This window comes from Ptychodera flava, chromosome 8, assembly GCF_041260155.1.
Source record: "Ptychodera flava strain L36383 chromosome 8, AS_Pfla_20210202, whole genome shotgun sequence".
In the NCBI taxonomy this organism is placed as follows: domain Eukaryota; kingdom Metazoa; phylum Hemichordata; class Enteropneusta; family Ptychoderidae; genus Ptychodera; species Ptychodera flava.
The window spans coordinates 5805711-5831136 of NC_091935.1; the positions used below are offsets into that span (position 1 = coordinate 5805711).

Consider the following 25426-nt stretch of genomic DNA (forward strand, 5'->3'; position numbering starts at 1 on the left):
ACTGCATCAAATCCATGAGAAAGTCACACATCATCGGTTTTTACAAATTTCCTCTGCGAGTTCGAAATGAGTACAAAAATGTACCGCAACAAAGAATTTGATAAATCGAGTAATTTTTCCCGGAGGTACATTTACCAAGTAGAACATGGTCTTAAGCTTGCTGGCTGATGGCGTCGCTTTATAACAGCGAGTACTTCACGTTGTCTGAGCTTAGAGGTAAGTCCGAGCGGAAAATGCGTATCGCGCTTATCGTAATACTTGTATTCAGTCAGTCAAATGCATTTCTATATCACCATTATACTTCAACGGTTGTGTTCAATGGCGCTTTATAGGGTAGAGTTGTTTAGTAAGCTCTGCTGAACAGAAAAATTTGATGTTCTTCTTATAAGTATCAAGAGTGGGAGACTGGCGCACTTCTAATGGGACATTGTTCCAGGTGAGGGTCTGTGTGAGGAAGCACCATTGCCAGAGGTTTTGCGGTTACTCCGTGGTACGTGCATCAAAACGAAGAATGACAGACGATTTGAATGCCAGTTTTGAAACCTTTTGAAAACAAATATGAAGTGAAACACTCAATTTCACATGACGCCCTCAGGTAGTGGCAAGATTTTATCATCTAATTAAATAAATAGCCAATTCTATTGGCAGACAGAATAGTAACGACAGGCCATTAAAATCATGAGCCAAATTTATTGGGAGACTCTGAGAGTATTTTTCTTTCGAGTGGATAAGTGCTGTGTGTCAACTTGCTAATTACGGGTCTCCATGGAAACTGAGAATACGTCTCCAGCAGGCTGTTCAAATTTTAATGCGATGTATTTCAGTCCAATTAGTACATCATAGCAGTACTGTATATTAATGTTTTTGACCATGTCGTCTTCGTCAAACATCATAGACATGTACTCTCATTCGTTTTGCCCAGTATTACAAAATAAAAGAAGAAAAAGAAGAGATATACAGATGAACAGAAAAACTGTCTGACAGGTACGGCAAAAAAAACGGATCCCTTTCAGACGACGTACGATCATATCACGTGATCAGTAAAGCCATCAATTCTCAATTAATTATTTAAATTTTAATATCTCGAATATGATAATTGCCCGAGGCAATTGCTTGGTATTTGCATTGCACCGATCACTCTGAAAGTATCGCCGATATTTAAGTGCATGACACATCCCGTCGGCCATACCAATGGTTTCCTCACCATGTTGCGGGTATTAGAAGCATTGTATTCGCTGCTTTTACTGTTCAGTGGCGCTACCTACCTCCAAGGTATGTTTGTTTCCTATTATAAGTTGCCCTCTTTTGAGGAAAATATACCATAGCGATGAAATATGCTTTTAGCATCATGACGAGACGTCCTAAGTTAAATGAAAGCTATCTTGCACAATATCATTCGGCGCAGCCCCTTTGGCATTGTTCAATGTAATTATTATTCACTATGCATCAAGAGATGATCCGAACTTTCAGGCGATTCTTTCGATAGTACAGATTATATGACTATCTGCAAATATCCTGTACCGAGGAATGTTCGCCTTTATAACAGGTGCAATGTATAGTTTTCAGACCATTTCAGTAAACACATCAGTATCTCGTCAATATCAAAATCAAACTGGCTCGCCCTGTAACTAAGGCTTATATCTGAGTCGCGATTTTAATCCGAACTACGTGGAAACACCTTTACGGTAAACGTGTGACGTAGAAATAAAATACACGTAACGTCATTTGGCACAGGTACGGAAGCAATTGACAGTCATCTACCTGGACATGGTATCATCGATGTGACATTACTGTCAGGAACTGGTTACGAGGCGCCCGTCGCCTTCTCAGAACACACCGGTGGATTGAACTACGTCCCAAAGGCGGCAGATTTCAATATGGAATCGTTCAGTGACGTTGACCAGACATATCAGTGTCAAGATCGTCAAAGTAGGTGTATGAGTGAGTGAAAAAGAACAAGAATAAAACTTTTAATTCCCTTTACGACCGTTGTGCTTATGGTCAGTCCTCGTTTATCATGCTTCCCCGACTGGATCCACATTGTTGTATAAGATTTTTCCAAACCGAAATTGCAGAGACGATTTGTATTGCTACAATTTTTCTGAAGTTCTACAGCCCACGGCATATTTTTGCTTTGTGCATATATACGGTTTAAAGTCTGCTTAATCAGGTCAGTGGACAGTAGAAAACACTCCTTTGTCACTGTTACTTGAGAACCGGGAATTGTTTAAGTATTTGTATGATGATATTCCATTTAGAGCTTTGTTTTGAACCATCACAACCATGAATTCAACAGTTTAGCAGCGTTCATAGTCAAGAAGTTGTAAGTTAGAATGCGCCCCGGGGACATATATTCCAGCTCCAAGTTCTTTTATAAAAATACTGAGATGTCTTTAACTTGGCAGGGCTCATATTAAAGTTCTTGATGTCAGACAAAATTTTCACCGTCTTAGTTTTTTACGAAATTATATTATTCCCCGTAGTGTTAGCACAGGGATGGTGGCACTTTAAATTTAGAATACCGGTAAATATTTCCCTACTACCAAAGTTGGTACGGTGATCCCTAATTTTTATTCTTGATTGATAGGAGAGTGGTTAAAACTAATTTAAGAAAGCTTGGGCAGAAGGTTTAAGTCTTTCACTTTCGAGTCGCGTACAACTTTAACGCATCTAAACTTCCGACCATTTTACTCTGTGCCTATGCAACCATCATAACTACTGTTTCAATGGAAATGATGAAATCGGTATAGTGATCATAAAAATCATTTTTGACATTATTCAGTGACAGCCATGCTTGATCGGTCGCTGAAAGGACACAATGATCATAGATAAAGTTATAATTTTTACTTGTTATTTTATTTAAACATGGCCAGGAAATTTCTGCACGAAATACGTAATTATTTTTCACAAGGCAATTCAAATTAATAAAGATCTCCAGAATATTCAAGAAACAATTATTTCCTACAGTAAATTTTCTTCATCCACCGTAAATATACTTTCGTGCCCATTCTCTCAAGTTGGCTTCCCCGAAAACAATTCATGCCAGCCGAGAATTTAAACTATCGGTAAAATGCCACGCCTGTGGAAATTTAGGTGCGTCTGAGTAGAAATGTTCGTGTGCTGCTGAGAACTTCAAAATTTGATTGCTAAACCTGACCTTGGTTGTCAAACTTAAAGGGAAACGGGCGTCAGAACTGCGCGTGTGCGATTTTCTTGTTTACAAACAATGTATTTCGTCACGATATCTAGATGCACCCTATCATAATATAGCTGCAACACTTAAATTATGACAGATTATGACAGATACCCTTTAACTTTCATCAATCACCATCGTACCTTGGATACAGGGTTTACATTGGTTGTATATGGGTTCATATATGAGCGCAGTTCCGACGACTGTATCCCTTTAATCTATGTATCCTTTGCCAACATTTTTATGAATTGACTTCCGTAAACAATATTCGGAGAACTTTCGTCCGTATGTCAATCCGATCTCAGCCATTTTTCAAACAGAATCTTTGACGATTTGATAAAGTACGGCTGAAGGACAAAACCCTAAAATAAATAATGAACTCGGTCGATAAGTGGCTATTTTTCTTTCGGTCACTACAACTTCAGGGTCAACATTCCTACACGTGTGAAGTGATCTTTTCAAACTTGGCATACAAAAACTACGAAGCACTTCAAAATATTTGTTTTACGGCACTATCCAATTTTTTCGAATCATATGGCCAATCAATCGTCAAAATCAAAACTGTAACTTCACTGCCTCCAACTTTTTTTCTATATAACCTAAATTTCCATAGACAGCTTTCGCTTAGATGTAACCCGATAGCTCTCCTGCGAAATGTTGTATGAAAGACTCATCCTCAGTGCGTTTTATAGTTTTTTTTATTCTTTGTTTTTTGTTTGCTTTTTTTATTTTTTTATTGTATTGCTTGATTGATTGGTTTATGGTGGTTTAAGAATTCCTCAGTCATCTTTTCAAGAGTAGAGTTATTCGAGTCGAACATATTTCCTTTGAATGTTGCACAAAAATAAATTAGCTTCCATCTCAAAAGAGCTCTCTACAAAATATTTCTTTATCTATTTACTCGTTCCGCCTCGCGTTTCATGTGTGAGTCATTAATTTGTTTCATTATTGGAGTGGTGTTCAAGAGCTGCGACCATTCATTTCGAAGTCGAGATAATGGCATTAATAGAGAAGTCCTTGGATCTGTCGTCAACAAAGAAGATGACAAGTAAAAATATAAAGGGATCATTGAGGAGACTTATTTTACATGCTAAATAAAATATCTAATATAAATATGTTCTCGAATTACTTATACTATTAACATATTATGTAATGCATATTTAGAATGTTGTAATGCAAGAGTGAAGATTGTAGTGGATACGGACAGCGTTATACTTTTAGCACTAGTAACTTAGGGAGTCGTTAAGGTCAGGGTTGGGGACAGAGTACACATTGAGAACCTCCTGGGGACCCTCGATTTTGTATCCAGGTCTTTGTATCAACTGCAGTTCATCGACTCGAAACTGTGTCTAATCCGAAAGGCATACGTCTTGAACCCATATTCATTCGATTCGTTTCGCGTATCAAATTATTTTAGGAAATATTTTGGCGTACAGACGTTTGATTAACTCGCATCCTGGCAAGTCTTCACATCAAGGGCAATTTTTCTGTTGGCAATTGACTCAGTCAGAGGAATAACCATATGCTGCGAAACCGATGATGACGTTGTCCCACATATTCAATTATTAGCTAAAAGTTGCCATCGGACAATATGATCCACAATGTACCTTACACGTTCTATTTTTTACATATTCATCAATCAAGTTATTTGATGCTACAAGCTGATCTTGTAAACATTGCGTGAAATTGTACAAACAAAAGCCAATTGACGTATCTTTATTTTTAGAGTTGCTCTCTCCGTTTTTAGCGATCAATAAGTTTCATCAGTTAAAAGTCGTAACAAAGTCAAAGCACACTACCAGCGCCATTTCTCTATCGAACAACTGACGAGCGAGTCTAGTCCTTTTTTAAAAGTTGCAACTTATCAAACCTTTGGTACATCATTATCCTTTGCCATGAAGGTCTTTGGTAAATGCCAATGTCTAGATTTTCTTGTTTTTCGTTAGTTTTTAGTATTCGGACTTGGGCCACAAAAGAGATACATCATTTTACAGTTGCCGAACCGAGGCTAAGAATTAGTCGAAATTGGCGGAGTGGTATTGTTGGCATGGCTTCCAGAAATCTGTAAGGGCGTGTTTCAACACTAGGTTTTCCTTTCCATATAATCTGATTAACACAAGTTCAAAAAATGGTTGACATAATTTCTCTCGGCTTTGGTAAGGCACCTTTCTACATTTCACATGCCACTGATAGCAGTTCGAAGCGGTTGTGCCCCATTTGCATATGTCATGTTTTCACGGATGGTCGGTAGTTTGAACCCCAGACAATTTTTCTTTGTCTGTGTTTGAACCTACTATTTCTGAAATGGCAATATGAACCCCCACAAGTGGTAGATCACAAAAGAATGGTAAAGGTTAGAAAGCCCGAATATCTGTCCCCGAGGCGTGTTCGACCCTAATACTATTGAATATTGGATTTTCATGGTGTTATCCATTTGTAACTTTTACAGTGTAGGTGTTTTGTGAGATACTCCATCCGTATTCCTCATCACAGACAAATAGAAAGACACACTAGCAACATGGCATGCCTTTTGTTTCATGGTCGTCTCGGTAGACCATGGCTTTTTCATATTAACATGAGCTTCACAGGTGTTAGATTTTTTGGAGAATTTGTTCGTGGTTGATAATTGCACGAGATTATGCGAAAAGTACAACGAGATGGCATCGTGCTGCCAGTCGCGTAGCAACCATACTTATTTTGTGAGCTCTTGGCAGAATCACTGCTTCACGCCAATCAAAACATAACACGCCAGCAGTTTCATAAACAGTCCTTCCATGACCAGCTTGTAAAAGACGATATGACTGACCGTAAACCATTGAATGAAACCAGACAGTATCGATAAAAGACTTCAAATTTGGTTCAAACACACTCATTGTACATTCATAAAAATGTGAGAGGAATTTTGAAAATGGTAAAACTCACTTTCCCGAAGCTCAAAACTTTCGCGTTTTCGCCAGCACGCCAATTCCGCTCAGCGCCACACGACAACAACAACACAAACTTTGCAGAACATTCATTCACTGTGAATGAACTTTCACTTAAAAGTTGGCGAAAATCCGGAAACTTTCGAAGGGTGCATGGTCGGCACTCTTCGGGAAAGAGAGACGAGAGCTACCTGAGGCGAGGCGTACCATAGACCCTCTAGTTTTTCTCGACGGTCTATGGGCGTACATGGAGGGCTTACGTAACCGCTTCACACCTTGAACAATACCATAGGGTCGTACAAATGTCCGTCCCCAGCTCGGGGTAGGGGCGGGGCGTCTCGGTCTCAGCGTAGGTTTCTTCTTCTAAGGTATAACAAAAGGTACCTTGCTGGTGCGTTCGTTGTTGACTTTGTCAAAGTTAATCCTGTGATAATCTGGTGACAGCGTCCACAGATTAGTAATTTACCCTTGCTTGCTTTGGCGAATCAGGCAATCAAACACATCAGATAATAGACGCAGCACAGTGATAAAAGTTTTCATACGATTGTCAAAGGGCAAATACGTGACAGAGCGATGCGGACGGAGAAAAAGAAATTGTTACAAAACCAAGTCTAACATAAGACAAAGACAACAAATTTTGACGGTATAAATCTTTATTGGCAATACATATCATAGTCAAACGTATTAAAATAAAATAAAAATAGCAAGAAGAAACCTACGCTGAGACAAAAACACCCCTAGCCCCGCCCATACCCCTTGGGATGGACATTTGTACGACCCCCTATTGTCTTCATTCAGAAATGTTTTCGCTGTCGCTCGTCTCTGTCGCAGACGTCACTGCAATTTCCATATGCTTTTCCTGGAACGTGTGCATGTTTTAATGGCGCTTTAAAAGTCGCCAAGGTATCAGTTTCTCGAGCTGTAACACTTCGCAAACTGTTTACCGGCAAATGATGGCTCATTGCATGAATCAGCACAGCATACGAATGGCGTATACAGCTTGACGGTATACTTGCGAATCAAAACACAGTTTTAGGACGAGATATGTTACAATGTTCACTTTAGTGCGTAGGTGACATACATGATACGAAATGCAACTTTGCGTATATCTATAGTTTCAAGTACATTGCCTAACACTGCATAAATGCAAGTTCGTGCCAACTGTAGTAAAATAGTGTGGAGAACTATCTTGCTTCCATAACTGTTACAGATATACGCAAGTCAATTAAGTTACATAAAAGCGCCGTGCGTGTTACGATGGACACTAATTACAACTATCCTACAAATTTCAATATTTGCATATTACGACTTTGCCTGATTGAATTACGTACCTAAATATTGATTCCGTGTTTCAACCCTGAAATGTGTGGTGCCAGCACATGTCACGGGCATGTTGGTATTTGTCAAAAAGCGACAAGTGACAAGAGCTGGCTCTCTAAATATTAAAGCTAGATGTTCCCGGCCATACTTAATGTTTTTGAAGTCATGGTCAATACAGTGTGCTATGGAGTGGAATAAGCTGAAAACAGAAGCAAAATCGTCAGAGACATTTCCCCCTTTAAAAGTAGTTCTATGAAGTATTATTTGGAAGAATTTAAAGTTGTCTTTTTCGTAGATTTTTTGATTTGTATTTGTCCTCTTACCATCAAAGGATCGTTGAAGTTGCCTTCTTCTTTTTGGATGATATAACCACGGGGGGGAAATGACTTTAAATCGCCAGAAATGCAGATTCCGGTATACAATAAATCTCTGTAGCATTTCACTATGGCATTAACCCAACCCCCACCCAACCCATCCCTTGCACAGGCGGGTGTAAACTCGATTGGGGTTGTGTTCAAGTTCAATTTTAGAATGAATGTCACATATGTCAAGATTATTGAACCATCTTTTTGTGATGGCGATGTAACTGATCATTGATATATTATATTGACATTACTTTGTGAGAAAATATCAAAGGTTGAGAATTTGAACCATTCGTTCGTATTGCTCTTTTTTATTCTTTCTTATTATCATTCCTCGTCACTACTATCGTTATTTTTCATCATCGCAGTTGTTATCATTCGTAATTACCGTCAGCAATACAATCGCAATTTATAGTTGAAATGTTGGAAAGTCAAATACTGTCGTGCAAAGATTGCTATTTCTAAAATTTTATAAAGAAAGGTACAAAATGAATGTAGATATCTCGACAAAAGCGGTCGTTATACGCAGGCAAACAAATCGCTCGGGTTGGGATAAAAACAAATTAGATATTCCTGCTGCTCCATCACCCTAATGGCCTCCTGGAACAGTGGTAACCTAGACAACAGCGAAACACAGAACCATCCAATTAACTAAGTGGTCTCGCATGATCGCGCATATTTGAAACACAATACTGATAAACTATCGTCAAAGAAAGGAAACTCAGAAGTAGAAAATGTCGAAGAAAGGAACCTCAGGAGTAGAAAATATAGTAGAACAATTTCATCTATATAGATCTCATCTTAACACCCTTGATCGTTATGGGAACCTGAAAAAAATAAAGAGTTTTGTGGTTGTTTGTTAGTTGAAAGTTTCATTCAGGAAAGTTTGAGCAAAAGTTTGTCTCACTTTCGATACGCATACTACCTTACTGAAATTACGAGATGAACTTTGCAGTTTGAGAAAAGAAGGAGAATGTCAACAGCAAATAGTGTATGCCTATATGGCTATACAGTTAAACTGTAAATGAAATGTAAAGAACGACAAAGAAAGAGAAGAAAGTGCGATTTTCTCAGTGCTGCAGCTACATGTACCAGTTTTCTGCCGGAAAAGGTCAAAAACTCTTTGGTAAGCTAAGGAGAATTTGACTGTACAATAACTGACACAATTGTTCAATTAATTCCTGTACCCTGTTCGTCGTTAATGTTTGAACTTTTTTGTCGTAAAGAGATGCCAGGGAGCCAGTCGGGAATTTTTTGTAAACTAATTTCTTCTATATTTAGCGCATAATCCAACAAAGATAAATACGCAACAAGGATAACAATTCACCATCACACTTTGCATATTTACAAGCATTCAAATTGCATTGTGTATGAATGAATAGAATTGCGTCACGCGTGATGCACTTCACATGTTTTGCCACCATATTTGAGGTAGAATGTATATCCGGGAGTGATATCTGAACAACCAATATATTCCACAATGATGCACTAGTCAATGCCGCCTTTATTACAAGCCTCGATGTGAGTGCAAATCAGTGCATTGATTTGAATAGGAACATCCGGGGAGTTAGCGGGCCGGTGAACGATGTACTGACCGGTTCCATGGTTACCCGGTCAAGTGAAGCCCTTCAACGTTTTCGACGTCAAAATAGACGCTTAACGCTAAATGCAAAATATCCATGCGCGCACTACTATTTTGACTTTCGTTAAAATCCGTTTGATGCTGGTCGATATTGGTAAAATTGTTTGAAAATGCCCTGCATGTCACTCAATGTCATATACCTGTAGTATTTATTTAAAGAGGCACTATAATAAATATTCTTGTCTGAATACAAGGGTTTATGTGCCTTCGCCGCAGGAGACAGTTTGCCCTCCTGGCGTCGGGCAAATTGTCACCTGCTGTCGGGCACATAAACCCTTGTATTCAGGCAACAATATATAATATGCACCCATTGTGAAGCCAACATTTTTGTGAAACTTGAAATTAATTCTCCATACAGTTAATGCTGGAAATAGCGACCATTTTGAATTTCAAATGTCAGTAAATTTTGGTGACTTGTTTTCCAAGGGTTGTCACATATTTTTTGCACGATTTTAATTAAGGGGACTAATTTCGTAAAGGACGGTACCCCGGGATAAATAAAAATGTCTTTGTTTAAAGTGTTTTCAAAGAGTCCATACATTACCATATTGAAGTCAAATTCCGTGACCGGAGCACCGATCCATCTATTTATCATCAGTGTTATTATCTTTACTATTATATTTCCTGCCATGTAATTTATCATTCACTTACCAAAGCCCTCGATATGGTTTTCAGACGCGCGATATCGATCCAACGGTTGAGCGACATTCTGTGAAATGGTCCCGATAAAAAAGCCTCGACCTGGTCCAATCTGCACGGATCTTCCCGATTTCATGAAAATGAGTTTAACAACTCACATTGTCTTACGGTTTACTATAGTGTAAAAATGCGCCAGAGTGTCGAGACATTTGCCTCAATACAAAGTTACAAAGTCCTTTCAAGCATTGGGTTCCTCTTTTAGGGTAAGAACACAACTATGAACATAATTTTTCAGAACTTTTATTCTTTAAAATTTGCAAAGCCTAGTTCTGCTCCTAAAAGAATATCTTCATTACCACCATTCACTTACTAATCACTAACTGGATATAATATACATATTGTTGAAAATCGAATTAATGCACTAATAACAATGAAGCTACAAGAAACAGGGAGGGCCAACAAGCTGAATAATGATCATTTCTAAACGCTCCAACTGTTTCCCGTTTCCCTATGTACAGGTCTACCGGCAACTCTACCATCGAAAGAATGGGGGTGGATTCAAAATTACGGTGGTGAATAGAATAAGCGAGCAGACAATGAAATTTACGGAAAATATCATTAGTCGCCGCTATTCATCTCTTTGAATGTAATATCGAATCAGCGATCGTGTTCTTGTGATATTATGAAGTGCAAAATGTAATTAAAAGACAATATTTATTTTGTGTTTCCCTCTTGTGGCATGCATTTACTCAGCAGTCATTTTCATAAAATTAAAGGGTATGATCCTTGCTAAGTATTCCGCTTGCCTCTTTTCCTGTTTGTCTTGCTTATCAGGTTTCATGTTGACTCTTTACGCCTTAATATGCCTTTAGCTGTCAGTAAATACCACAGCTTTGCCAGTCTACAGTCAACCATAATCCTAATCACAGGTGAAAACTAGTGCACTTGTATGATAAAGAATGCAGGCACATCCAAAAGAGAAATTAACAGACTGCAGGACCATTGTGCTTTTAATTTATTGATACTGGTCTCAGGACCAGCATGAACAGAATGGACTTGCCTCTCTAAGCATTAAATATTATCATTAATAATGATCATTAATTTCTGTTGGTACGTATTCCTGTCTTTTCAGCTGGTATTTATCGGTGGTCTGGTATTTCTACGCCTAGGTAACATGGCTTCTGGGAGAGATCCCAGCAACTGTGCAGTCGTTTGCCTAGTTTGGTTGTATACAAAGTTCTCCCGGCGAAATTTTATTCCATTTTGCACGACTTTGATACTCACTAGCTCAAACACAAAAGCTCGTCAGGTTCACAGTTGTAAGAGTCGGTGTTGATATGATATGTACGTTTGTCTCTGCTGTAATGTCAAGAATTTCAAGAAATTCGCTGTAATTATGTTTCCGTTATGTTTACGCATTCTTTGAACAGATTCCTTGTTTGAGATGTTTAAAATGGCCCTAAAGAAATTTACGGCTAGGTATCATGTTCTGGATATTTTACTCCATAATCATTATCTAAAGAAAGAAACTTTAAAGGCCCGATAGCTGTATCCTAAAGCATTATTTTTGTGATTTTACTTCAAAACTGAAACAGGTTTGTGGGAATGTACTAATTGAGGGATGTTTATACAAGTATAGTAAACTGTCTATCGGGACTGCATATGCAATTTTGAGCAAGATAAATAATAAACGTTTGCCCAAACATAAAATGGCACCCTCATGCAAATAAAGCAAAAACACTGTACGTCGTGCATATATCCATTGGAATCTTCACAGAAACAACAGAGTAGTGCAACATAATAGTGCATAGTGTTGAATATTTTCCACTGGCACATCATATGCTTTGTTTTCTTTGTAATATTACCAGTTTTTTAATAATGGCGGAAATCAAAATAGAATTTACAGAAAACCAGAGAGAATAGAAAGCCTTTTTCAGGTCATAAAATTTCAAGAGTTACAGCTACAGGGGCTTTAAATTATTGAAATTACAGGAAATCGACAGATAGAGACAAAAGACAGCTAGCACTATTGCTGTCTTTTAAAAATATACATTCACCACTTATTACTCTTATTAATTAATGCAGAACGCGCATCGCCAACAGTTTTTCTACGACGTTGTTGTGTCTGCTGCTTTATCGACCCATTTTGAAGCATTATGATGGGTTCACCGTACTGTCGCTGTGGAAATCCAAAACTACAATTGTCCACACAATAAATAAAGCGTATTGCGACCATTTTGAATTTCCCACATCGGTAAATGTAATCTTTTCTATCGTTATAAAATTGATCGGTGACCCTTTATTTGTATTTCGATTCATGAAAGGCAATGCTTTAAAATTTCGACGAGGAAAATTTCAGCAATTTCAATCATTCCCTTTCAAGGGGCGTAATACCTTACAGCTAGACGCGGCGTATGCAAATTGCCATCACTATGTTCATGACTTTAAAATGGTATCAAGGCGATATTCTGATACTGAATTATCTTGTATTCTGATGCAAAGAATTCCACGAAGAAACAGTCACAGACAGGGACAAGGATGCCTAGGTTAGCACAGTTTCGGATGATCAAGCCCGCGACTTGTTTCGTCATCAATCATGCAAACAATAGGATGCGCGCTCTGTCCCTATCAGGCTTCCCGTAAAAATGATATAAAGAGCGTAAACGGCCACATTTAGCAAATACGGTTTCTCGATAGGTCTGTTAGCAAAAAAGGGGCGCTGGTACGGTTCATTCGTTGTGTTGTCAAAGTTTGTTGGAATAAAAACTTTGAATATTGATATTAAACGCAATTATTTTAAGTACGCCATTATACTTGAAGTTAAGAGGACTTTGTTTTGTCCAAACGGCAAATTTTGGGCGTTTAGAAGTTATGGATCCCAGCTGAAGGATACTGCTTCTCAGGCTGGGAAAGTAATTTTGCACTTAATAGCGAAAGAAAAGTATTCTGACAAATTTTTTTGTTAACAACTGAATATAATTTTGGGCGAGAATTCACTTGCATATGATAATAATAATGTATTTTGATAGTTTACACAGTGCATCTGATTCACAGCGCATATATCCGTCTGAATCAACATTCTTGTGAAGAAGAACCAATTGTACTAGTTTTTAGATAAAAATTGAGAACGCTATCAGAAAAGTAACTTCTGTTTCCACGATATGTAGGATATCATTTTTGCTGACGCCTGTGAAATATTTACGAAAAGTAACTTACAGATGATATCGCAGATTAAAACCTATATGCCACGTTACGGAGTTAGACGTTTGGGAGTGCACATTCCGTATAAGGCATTAAACATAGTGTGCACATTCAGTACGATATATATATATATATATATATATATATATATATATATATATATATATATATATATATATATATATATATATATATATATATATATATATATATATATATATATATATATAACTTAAAGTAAAAAGCAGTAATATCTGTTACAGTTGTACTTAGGTTTCATGTATCCTGCAATTTTCAGACTGAAGTTAAAGTATTCATAGCATTACACTCTCATATATGTGGTTGGGACGTACCATTCTATTTCTAGGCGGTGTTAAAATTTGATAAATAAATTTAATTTTATTTTTTTGTTTAGTTTTTGCCAAATAACTTTATACATCAGATGTAAACACCAGATATTATTACTCTGTACTTGAAGGATATTCATTATATGTAGCTCAATTTTTTACAGTAGCTTTGTTTTTGTCTTGATCATTAATAATGTATTAGTGTCCTGTCCATTGTTTATTTCAAGAGTACCGTGAAATAATCTATTCATTTACGTTTTAATAAATGAATGTGTCCACGAACTAATCTAGAATTTGAATGCAGTTTTCCCGATAAAATGACGTAGCTGCTAGTTGCTTTGGCAACCAGCAGCGACCGCGCATTTTCTTTTTTTACGGTTCAAGCTTTATGAGCTTCATCTAATTACATCTTTTTCTTTTCTGTGAATGTCACTGAAAGTTCTTGGCATATATATGATGATTCAAGTGTACGTATCAAGCTTCAGGTGAACGATGACTATCATTTTGTCGAAGCTTCCTCTTCTGAAATTATAAGTTGGAAATTTTTTTTTTAAAAATGGTTCCTTACACTTGGTACAGTTTAATGTTATCCTTGGTAGAGGTTTAAAAACTTGTCATGGATCTTATTAACATTATCTCATGCCCAGTAAAATATGGCCGATTGCCACATTTTCGACCCCTCTAAAACTCTTGTAAAATCTACTTAACTGTTAGCACTACAGCAAATTTATCAGACACTTGGTGAATTTTGAAATGTCTTGTTTTGAAAAGCTATGCATTGAGCTCCCTGTAGTAATGAGAAGTGAATCTCTTTGATCTGTCTCCATCTGAATTGATATGCAAGTTAATACAGTAAATTTTTGACCGGAATCGAACTCACAACGTACGGCAACCAGTTCACCAAGCGAAGACGTCGCAGTCCCGCTCGGCTAAATTCCGACCCTTAACAAAGAGCGGTTCACTGAGCCACGAAGTTGCAATGTGTTTTGTTGCTTTTTGTTTTGTTTTTTGTTGTTGTTTTTTTACCACTACCCCTCCGCACGCTGTTTTCATGTAGAGGCCATGGCGCACTCCTCAGTCATACTCGTACATCGCACAAAAGCGTAATCAAGCAATGAATATCTCGCCAAACTGGGTTTCAAAATACAATGAGTTTAACATACAACCTACGTCTCATCCCGTCAGTTTCATATCATACTGTAAATATATACATGCAATAAAATTTCCATAACAAAAATTAAAAATATCATAAATGCAACTTACAGCAAATATATATCTCTTGACCCATTTTACGTTGCGTCGAATATTTACATAACATTTGTCTGGATATCACAATAATGGGACTATTATCCTGCTTCTGTATACAGTAATGATTGGTTTGATAAATAAACGTCAATGACGTCATTGTGTATGTAAATGCTATTATCTGAATTAAACGTTGTCGAATGTTGTAAAACTGGGAGTGGGTGTACTCTCACCGATGAAATAGCTGAACTTCAACGCAATACTTTTATGCACAGCCCTTCGACAAAATCTGTTATATTTGTGTGTTTAATTTTTCCTTTTGACGCCTCTGAACACCGAAAATACAAATATAAATACAGAAACAAATTTAAACGGTAACGTTTAGAAAGCTTATTTTCCTCAACTATGTCTCTTATTCACTTTGAGTCTTAGGTGATCAAGTTAATTTCATAGAACATGCAAAAATGGTTTGCTTATGCCGGTGTATGCGACATTCAATTTGTTTCAACAAAAGTAAAAAAACCAATTCTTTTGAATCAAAATTATATTTCAAAAGCGATTTCCTTGTCCAAAGTCTTACATTTTTTCTTACGTTTGTTTGTTTGTTTGTTTGTATGTGTGTCTGTGTTTGTTATTTCTTTCATTGATCAAAAGGTGAAGAGATCACATTATCATTGAGGTGAGTTGCGATGTCTTTTTTGATTTTTACTATCATTGTTATAGATATTTTTGTATTTTCCTAGTGTTGAGTTATTGAGTTAGACGTTGGATTCATCGTGATTCTATATCTAGTTTCGCACAGCGTGTGTGGTTTAATGTCACGACGTATTTGGTTAGCATAACATACTAGATCGATTATAAAATTATCAATGTAAATACACACAGCAGCCATTGCTTCTTGGTGGTAATAGATTCACATTGTTGTCGACTTGTGTTATTATAATCAAAAGACGGAAGAAGTTCTCTCTTCGATTTCAGCTATTCAAACAATTTGCAAAGTCGGCCGACTATAAAAGCCTTCGCCCGATAGCGTTCAGAGATAACTAGCGTATTTAATGTACAACTTATGCATTTCACTACCATATATCAGTAATAATTCCAACGAACAAAACTTCGATTTTAAAAACAAGTGCTAGTAATTATCGAAACTACGTGCGATTTGACCGCTACTCTGTCTTTCAAATTACTTCCAGCTGTGAAGAAGGATGCCAGTCGGTGGTCAGCTCTTCGGACATGATTCGCTTCACCGTTCAGTGCGTTTCTTGTCAATCACGTGACGCCATAGAATACACTTGGACATTAAAGCTAATTGGCGATAACGACGAAGATATGATCGTCTTTGAAAAGATCGACGACACTGGTAAGCTTGGTTTGTTTATTATTTGTTTTGAAACAATCTCTCTCTCTCTCTCTCTCTCTCTCTCTCTCTCTCTCTCTCTCTCTCTCTCTCTCTCACACACACACACACACACAGACACACACAGACACACACATTGTACCGTGTGTGTGTTTGAGAACACATAAAAACACACATATACAGGCAGACAAAGTGTTAGACTTCGTCTATAATTCCGTTACATACGCGGATGGGCAATGATGCATCTGTATGCTTAGCACTAATCAACGAACATACTATCAGTGATACAATTTTAAAACAGGACTGCAGTCGAGTCAACTTTATTGGCTCTACTTTTTAATGTAGTTTAATATACTATTATTTCTTTCAGGATCTGTAAAATACAGATTTTTTGTTTTACTCCTTCAATCATGTCAAAATGTCAAAATTATCAACTTATTAATACAGTTTGCCAGTTGCTTTTCTTTTCAACTGGATATCGGTCGGACACATAAACTCCTTTAAATACTTTAAAATCGAGGAAAGGACGAATGTTAAGTAAGAGGCGGTATGCAAATTATTCAAATACGCGATAAATCGACAATTATATTCCCCTTTTGACAAAGAAATACAAAGATAGATTCTACAAGATCATCAACATTATTCTAACCGTGGTGTTGGTCACGACACCTTGTCTCTTGCGTTGGCTTTGACGAAACATTCACGATTGTTTCTCCAGGCTGGATATTTTCCGATTACAACATAACGGCTGATAGCTTGAGACGGGGTAAGAGGTATGCTGTAGAGGTTACGGGACGGAAACGGCAAATGTCAACAACCAGCTCTGTCAATTGGACATTTACAGTCAATGCACCACCAAAGAATGGTCACTGCGAAGTCAACCCTAGTTCAGGTAAAGCATTCGAACGTCAAAGGTTGGAATGCATGATTTCACCGCTTTTTTTTTCCTTCCTAATTTTTCTTGGTTGATTTTATGATTTCTGGTATAAGCCAGTATGTAGATTACACTTGGTTTTTTTGATGTCTTGTTGAAATTTTAAGAGTGGCGAGTCCACACCTTCACACCTTCCGGATGTTTCGTTTTATCTTAGTTGTTTGATATGTATGTATGTATGAATGTACATACGTATGTATGTATGTATGTATGTATGTATGTATGTATGTATGTATGTATGTATGTATGTATGTATGTATGTATGTATGTATGTATGTATGTATGTATGTATGTATGTATGTATGTATGTATGTATGTATGGTAATGTATTTATATTAAGGTTTTGATAATGTACAGATGCATGGCCCGATGGATGGTAATCTTGTTGGTTATATTGTTTCGAAAAGAATGACAGCATTTTGTGGGAAAAATCATATTCCGCATGATAATGTATGAATTCTTTACTGAAGCAGTATCTTTTATTGTAGTTAGTGAAGAATTTGATGTGATGGATCATTCCAGCACTAACGTTAGAATCCACATTTTGATGATTTAGATGATGTCAAGGAGGCCAGATTTGTAATTACGTGTTATGATTGGCAAGACGATGATACCGTACTGGGATCAAGCATCGGGACCGACTCGAACGGGAACTCCAAGGGTCTCCGGTATGAGATACTGTCACGCGATCCTGACTCGATGGAAAATGACCGTCTAGTTTATTCCGGGACATGTTCACAGACACCTCCGCTGTCACTGCCTTTTGTGGAAATTGTTGTTAGGGTCGTCGATGGATTTGGCGACAGTGCTGAACAGATACTACACGCGCAGGTGCGAGATTACATGAATTTGTTCACTAAAAGATGTATTGAAGTTATGAATGGCCAGAGACAAGAAATGCATTGTGAGAGCGTTTCTATGTAGTGTTGTTGCCTGGGTTATTCACTGTGACGTCCACTTTTATGCTGTCATATAGGCCTAATATGATAAAATAGCGTACACTTGTTACATATCGCACACTGCATTTGTTACGTTTTGCCTGGTGGCCAAAAAATCAAGATGTCATAAACAAAACCATAGCATGATAATGACGTTGACCAAGTAGTGTGAGAGGGTCTGGTATTGCACGATGTCCTTATATACGGGCATTATACGATAAAGTTTCATTTTAATTGCATGCAAATAAATACTACTACAAAAGGAGGTATGTTTACGAAATACAGCCGAAGAACGGACGACACCTGGCAGTATGTATAACATCTTTGCATGAGAAATAAACAGTGTTATCTTTGGAAGTTTTGAGCCAATACCCTGTTTCTGTACCCGACGATCTCTCGCTAGCTATTTCCCGTTTGGAAACGGTGAAGTGTAATAGTGTTCAAATCCTTGCTTCTTGTATTTTGTTTACAGGTTCAGAGTACTGATGAATCCGTTGATGTCGACACGATGATTTCTGTCTTGAATGATAGGAGTCCTGACTTGATTGTGAGTCGCATTGAAAAGGCTGCTGGCATGATATCAGTCAAGGTATGTCCTGCTATAAGCTTTCTTTGAATTCATTATGCCGTTCATGCATATAATGGTGACGTGTCAGCATGACGTTTCTCCTTCAACCAGAATAGGGATAAACCAAAGACTAACCAAACGCATAAATGGGTGAAAGTCGCGACATTTTCAGCTGCTGGCATGCGAGTCGTTCGGGAAGGCGTTCGAGAGCATGCATGTGTTACCCAGTCTCGCGATAACACAAGGAATATTGTGGTGTACATTTGTAACGTCAAATCAAAACTTATCAAGGCCAGGTACATTGTACAATTCGCACAAAAGAAGAAAACATATTTCAGCCGTTTGAAAATTGACGTATTTTCTCTTTTTCAGGGTCTGACCGACAAAAGAAGATCGAAACGTGACCTACATAACGTACAACGGGTGGGTAGTATTTACTTTCCGCTACTACCATACCACGTACTTCTATGGTTGAACATGACATGTGGAATATGGTAGATTCTTATGGCATTTTCATCCGATCCTTTGGAACACATCGTAGAATGTTGAAAACATTAATAACATGACTATAAAATTGATCCGTGCAAGCATGTTCCGTGCTTGACATTTAATTTATTTTAATTTGTAAAATCCAAAACTTAAAGCGATATTTGTTTTAATTTATCTCATACAGTAGTTGCAAGAACATGCAGTAACTTACAAACAATCTAAAGTTGACATGTCACAAAAGTGTAAAGACTAACAACATCTTACAGTACGTCGTTCGATGGTTTCTCTCTAATTTTCATAGTTGAGATCAGAGATGGTCAACGCTCTCCAGATTATCCCGTCCACTGTCAGTGAACTCAACTTGAAGGACTTGAAGTCTTTGGCAAAAGCTCTGAAGGTGGTGACGTCAGTAGAGACGCAAACTGAAATGGCTTCTGAAGTCCAGGTAATGATAACCGGTCATCCGTATTAAAGATAGCCAATCACTGATTTCCAGTTGGACATCACGTAACTGTAATGCAACTGCGATCCACATAAGTAAATATGGCTGAAGTGTCTTATCATGACCTTATATGGGCATACACGTGTGTCAATATGCAGTGATTCAGCAATTGATGTGTAAAGCGTGCTGTTCACGTAAAAATGAGTTCGTTTCTTTGTTTAAACCAGGTCTTTTCAAACAAGTTTTATTATTTCTATACTATCTTTTTATTGTGACGGAGAGGTCGTGGCTTGTAAATCAGTGAAACCTTCGACTTTGACCTTAATATTACATTAGTATTACCATTATGTATAGACTTGACCATTTTGTCATGAAGGATTCAGATGCAATGGAAGAGCGAAAATGTATTTGGTATGAGCATTATTGTTAAGCCAAGGTTTGGTCTGGCAAATTCTGTTATAGAAAGTATTTTCGTTTCTTTCTTTCAATCTTTCTTTCTTTCACCGATAGATCCAAGCATCGACGGTTGCAGCTTATTTTATATCCTCATTGGCCGCCATTGTGAACAGGACAACGGATATTTGCACCAACGATGCTCGCACAATAATAGAAGGTACGCCGGTCATAGTTTATTTTTGTTTTTGTTTTTGTTTGCTTCTCAAGGGGATAAATAAACATAGACACAACAATCTATCAGAGATGAGACACAGGACGTAGCTATAATTTAGTGTAGTCTGGCGTACTTATGCTGGCCGTAGTGGGCTAGCAACATGCGGTTGCGACGTTCGTGTCGAATTCGTATATTACTGTCCACGTGTTATTCCACACAAATGACGTGTTATTCCACACTGTCCACTTGTTATTCCACACAAATCTTGAAGGTAATAGTAGTTCGCGCCTCGAAATTAAAAGACTTTAACTTTAGTTCAAACTTATTGTACAGAATATTTATACCATTTTCTTTGGAAGTCAAGAATAAAAATTTCGGGCGGTCGTGCAAAATTTTGAACTAGATAAACAAATTACCAACTTAACGACACTTGAAATTCAAAAAGGGCGCCATCAACGTATTAACTTTAAGGTAAAAAAAACAATTCTCGGTTTTCTCAAAAGTAAGCCAGTGATAACTTTAATTGCTCCATAAGCTTGAAAATGAGCTCCCAAGAGCGTTAGACCAAAAGAGTATTGTAAAAGATTAAGAGTCCGAATATGTGTTCCCGAGGCTGTTGAGGTTGTTCAGTGATTGAAGTAATGGAACGTGACTGTATATCAAGATACAAAGCAGACAATTGCAGCACCTGGTGTTCAAATGTGCTCTTTCTCTGAGTGTGTGGTACAGAACATAAATCCGAACTTTCACTCTGTGAAATTTTCACCTTGATATATGTCATACAATCTTTTTGTTTCCTTTCCAGACTTGTTCACGTCATGTACCAACATCCTGAACGTTGCTTTACAACAGTCACAAGGAAGTGGAAAGGTGAGCGATAGACGCGCAGATAATTCAAAGTGCGGGCAGAAATTTGAAAACAAGACAATAAGCTATCGCATGAGACTTTAAAAATATTGATATTTTACGAGCTAATGATAATTAAAATAAATAATCAAACAATAACCTGAATACCTCCGTAGTCTAAGTTATGATTTGCATAGCAACACTTTTATTTTTGTACTGTAATGTAACGGAAACAATGTGTTGTGAAGCAATTTCTTTGTCATTGTTCAGGTAGACATCTGTTATTTATTTGTTTATCATTTGTTCGTTTGTTTGCTTGTTTGAATGGTTGGAGAGTTGACTGGTTGGCTTATTAGTTAATGGCTATTTTAGTTGCCGTTCGATCAGTTAGTCGGCCGGTCAGCAGTCAGTTACTTGTTCGTAAGTTAGCAAGTTACCTAGTCAGTTAGTTGAGTTATATTGTAAAAATGGAAAGTCCGTTTGGTTGAGTTGTTTATATTATTATGATTGTCAGCCTTGTTCAATTCATTAGACAGTGTCTGTGGCTTCGGAACTGTCTGTGACATGAAACATCAGGTTGCTCTAAGCAAACAAAGAACGAAGGTACACAGCCTTTGACCTGCAAGCTGTATAGTCACTTTTCAAACAGCGAAGACATTCCTTCATTACTACCCTTTCTTAATTTCAGGGAAAAGAAATAATATCTCTGTTACTGTCGACTTTGGACCATCTGCTCGACGTAGCGTTATCGACGACGCCGACCGGCGATGTCTACCAACTCTGGACTGAGACAACCGAAGCCAAAGTAGGGAAGATTGATGCCGCTGATGTGGCTGGAATGACATTGACTTCGTCGTTCGGTGGATTTGACATTCCATCTGAATATAACAAAAGAACCAGCACAGGAATGGTTTTTGTGAAGGTCAGCAAATAACCCCTGTTTTTGATTGTAGCGTTCACTGAATACACTGTTTTGCTCACAGGTTCATAATCATGTTATTTCAGCAGCATTGTGCTTTCAACGTATGTATTTGCGATCTCTCTTGATAAACTATGCTAATACATTAAGTTCATGTGATAAAAAATTATTACTCAAACAGGTAAGATATCACTGAAAAGTCTAAAAATTGACATAGGTGTCCTCTAAATGCGAATGCAACATTATGAAAAAGGTACCGTGACGTGAAGTCGTGAAAAGGCGGGTAACACAGATAGAGGCATTACTAAATTAGAAAAACTGACAGGAATAAAATCTTAACTGAAAAACGTAAATTTCTTCATCAAAAGCAATTTGATGTATACATTTATATACACCCATGCCGTCAACGTTTGCTTTTGTCATTAAGTGCGTACAACCTATTCTCACAGTTCATGGCTTTTGCTAAGAATCCCTACACATGGAACACACCTAAAGAACTGAGTGATTCACCTGTGGCGTCCTTGGTGCTGACCGATCAGAACGGACGAAAGGTCTCCTTCAAAGGAATGTACACAATTCGCATCGCCAATGTTAACTGGCAGACTGGCGTCGATTCGGACTCTGTTGTGAAATTGTCGCTGAAGCCAAACTCAACAGCAGATTTCAACCTAAATCCTCTCACATCAGACGCCATGATGGTTGTCAGCGTTGATTCGCAATCCCCCGAAGCCGAGTGTGATCTGTACGTAAAGGCTGGCGGTATGCCACACGCGAGAGACCACGATACCTTCAGGAAGATTTCAGGTCCCTTTCCGAGAACAGTGACACATCACACCAGAGAGAACACAACACAGTACTTCACGATACAGTCAGGTACATTACGCTTTCTGCATACCATTATAAGAACTTATTTATAGAAGATCTGCATGCAAAGATCAGTATAACTATATACGGTGATGGTGGAATGTTATCTGGCAAAACAAATGATGATGACGTAATTGAATGTTGATCAATTATTTTAGGGTTGTAACTTACAAGAGGATAATTACCTACTCGTCTACTCTTATCCATTTCCCCTTCTAGCTTAAAGGCCTACGTAGGCACCAGATTGTCTCATCAGAACATTTACCCACTAGATTACAATTTGAATGGAAAACAAAGGTTATCACACCTCCATAATCATCTTACAGACCAGAACAAAGGCGATCCCAGGGATTGCCAAAAGGGCCTTTAAGTTTGTCAATTGTCCAGAACATTAAAACCGCATAAACTGAAACGCTATTACGTTTTTCCCAAATTTACCATTTACGGAAAGAAGTTTGCTTATCCGCTCCCAAAACTGTGTTGAAATGGCCAGTGTTCAAATTTTCAGTACAGTTGGTACGCATGTTGTATCAAATGTTATCTTGGACGACGTAAATCTTGTCTGGGTTAGAGTTCATTTATCAATCACCACATTGCATTTTTACATTCCATTGCAGTGCGTTTTGTTGCAAAAGTTTAATTTGTATTTCAACATACTTTTGGGAAAAGAAGAAACGAAATGTATTGTTCTCAAGTTTATATGCGATAGAAAAGTGGATCTCATCAAAAGATACAGTTGTTATTCTATATCATTATTAATTACTTTCCAGGCGCACAAAAGACAACATCTTTTACTCATGACGTCCAAGTGTCCGTCAAATTCCTGGTTTGTCGATATTGGAATGAAGATCACGAGGATTGGCGATCAGACGGTTGTCGGGTGAGTCCGACGTGTGTTACGATGTGTTCGTGTTTTCATCGTCCACTAATCTTGCTTCGAAAGCACTGCTGACTAGCCTACGTTTAAAACGCCTATACTTTGTAACCCTGTACATAAATCGAGTTAAAAACACTCCTCTTGCTTCGCGGCCCATCTCTTTTATAACTTGCAGTTTCATTACAGTAAGCCCTGCTCTTCCTCAAAATACAACAAAATGGTTATTTGTATTTTGTGCAGCCTGCACTGTCAGAGGACAACCGATCATTTACCTGTCATTGTGATCACCTGACCGCCTTCACGGCTGCTGAGTTTGTTGTACCGGTCAACAAGATCGACTTCGACGAGGTTTTCAACAAGAACATACTGGACAACTCAGTTGTCTTGATTGTAATCCTGTCCTTCTTCGGATTGTACTTATTGCTGATGATATGGTTGAGGAGGAAAGACAAGGCCGATTTGAATAAGGTGATTGTCAAAGTTACCTGGTCACACAAAAGCACTCAACATTTTGTTGTTGTTTTTTTCCGTGGCCACACTAACAGAGATCTACCTGACCGAGTTCCTCTAAAGGGAGTGTTGATGGCAACTTCATTAAACAGAGGTTAGAGTATCAATCAACTGTGAACAAAATCAAGCAGAGGAACTGAACTCTTACTACCCTTTTCAGAATTAGAGCGCGAAGCCACTGCAGTGAACTGCAATAAAACTGCTCACACTAATTAGTTTCAGCTGTAGCCAGCTGGCAAAGTCGACAACATTGTATGTCCCATGCAGACAGTTTGTCTGGGGAAGTTGAAATAAAAAAGATTTGTACATGGACCAGTGCATGGTAATGTTACATTGTATCTTAATCTTGAACACAGGGTGCCAATCGTAAACTCTCATTTACAACTCGAGCCTCAGACAGAGCTAGTTTCGCCTTTGTACACGCAGACCTTTTGGTCTTTATCAAGTAGCCTTGTTCAACACCAAAATGGCCACGGCTACAGCTGAAACTAATTAGTGTAAGCAGTTTTATTGCAGTTCACTGCAGTGACTTCGCGCTCTAATTCTGAAAAGGGTTGTATTTAGCAGAGGCATTCATCTTCATACGCTTTGGTGTTTTGCCCAACTATGAATATGTGGCCGAATTTCATTTTCATTGTTTAACAAAACCAGGCAGAATGTGTAGAGAGCACAGGTGATATGAATTTAAGATCTTACATTTTCCCCCCAAGGGCTTTATAGATTGTCCCAAGTCATTTTTTTCAACTCAACGAGGATATTATGCTATCACCTCTTGCATTTTGTTCACACCAAAGACTTGATTCTAAGTGAGTATCACTCGGACAGTGACGGATTTTTCAAAAATCAACAAATCGGAAGGAATTTTCTTTCCGGTCAAAAATTGAATGACAACCAATGGTTTCATTCTTCGTCACGATGTTTTGATGCTTTCTTTTTCAAAGATATGAGGAAATATTTGAACCAAATTTTAACGGCGAGTACCTTGAAGTTTCGTCAGCCATTGTGCAATTGGCCTATTTTCGATTAGTTTTGTTTGTATCTTTTTCTACTCCCAAGTATGATATATATTAAACTTGCCGACACAGCCTGTATATGTGAAATGTCCAATGGTTTTATTCACAACTCAATTTAGTCTGGACAAGACTCTTTTGTTAATTCAATCTTTTCTACGAGACTTTACTCAATGGACATGTGTGGCC

General features: G+C 37.8%; 1 protein-coding gene across 1 annotated transcript in view; it reads left to right on the forward strand.

Moving 5' to 3' along the window:
* The first annotated feature begins 1128 nt into the window (after positions 1–1128).
* The window catches only part of LOC139138280 (polycystin-1-like protein 2), a 36211-nt gene continuing 11913 nt past the window's right edge, over positions 1129–25426 (forward strand). The window contains exons 1-15 of the mRNA XM_070706588.1: positions 1129–1272; positions 1735–1929; positions 15528–15552; positions 16067–16233; positions 16949–17122; positions 17721–17995; positions 18575–18691; positions 19043–19093; positions 19461–19604; positions 20112–20214; positions 21017–21081; positions 21746–21979; positions 22426–22849; positions 23611–23720; positions 23958–24185. Coding sequence (XP_070562689.1) covers positions 1167–1272; positions 1735–1929; positions 15528–15552; positions 16067–16233; positions 16949–17122; positions 17721–17995; positions 18575–18691; positions 19043–19093; positions 19461–19604; positions 20112–20214; positions 21017–21081; positions 21746–21979; positions 22426–22849; positions 23611–23720; positions 23958–24185 — 2418 coding nt within the window. The 5' untranslated portion in view covers positions 1129–1166. The remainder of the gene's footprint in view (positions 1273–1734; positions 1930–15527; positions 15553–16066; positions 16234–16948; positions 17123–17720; positions 17996–18574; positions 18692–19042; positions 19094–19460; positions 19605–20111; positions 20215–21016; positions 21082–21745; positions 21980–22425; positions 22850–23610; positions 23721–23957; positions 24186–25426) is intronic.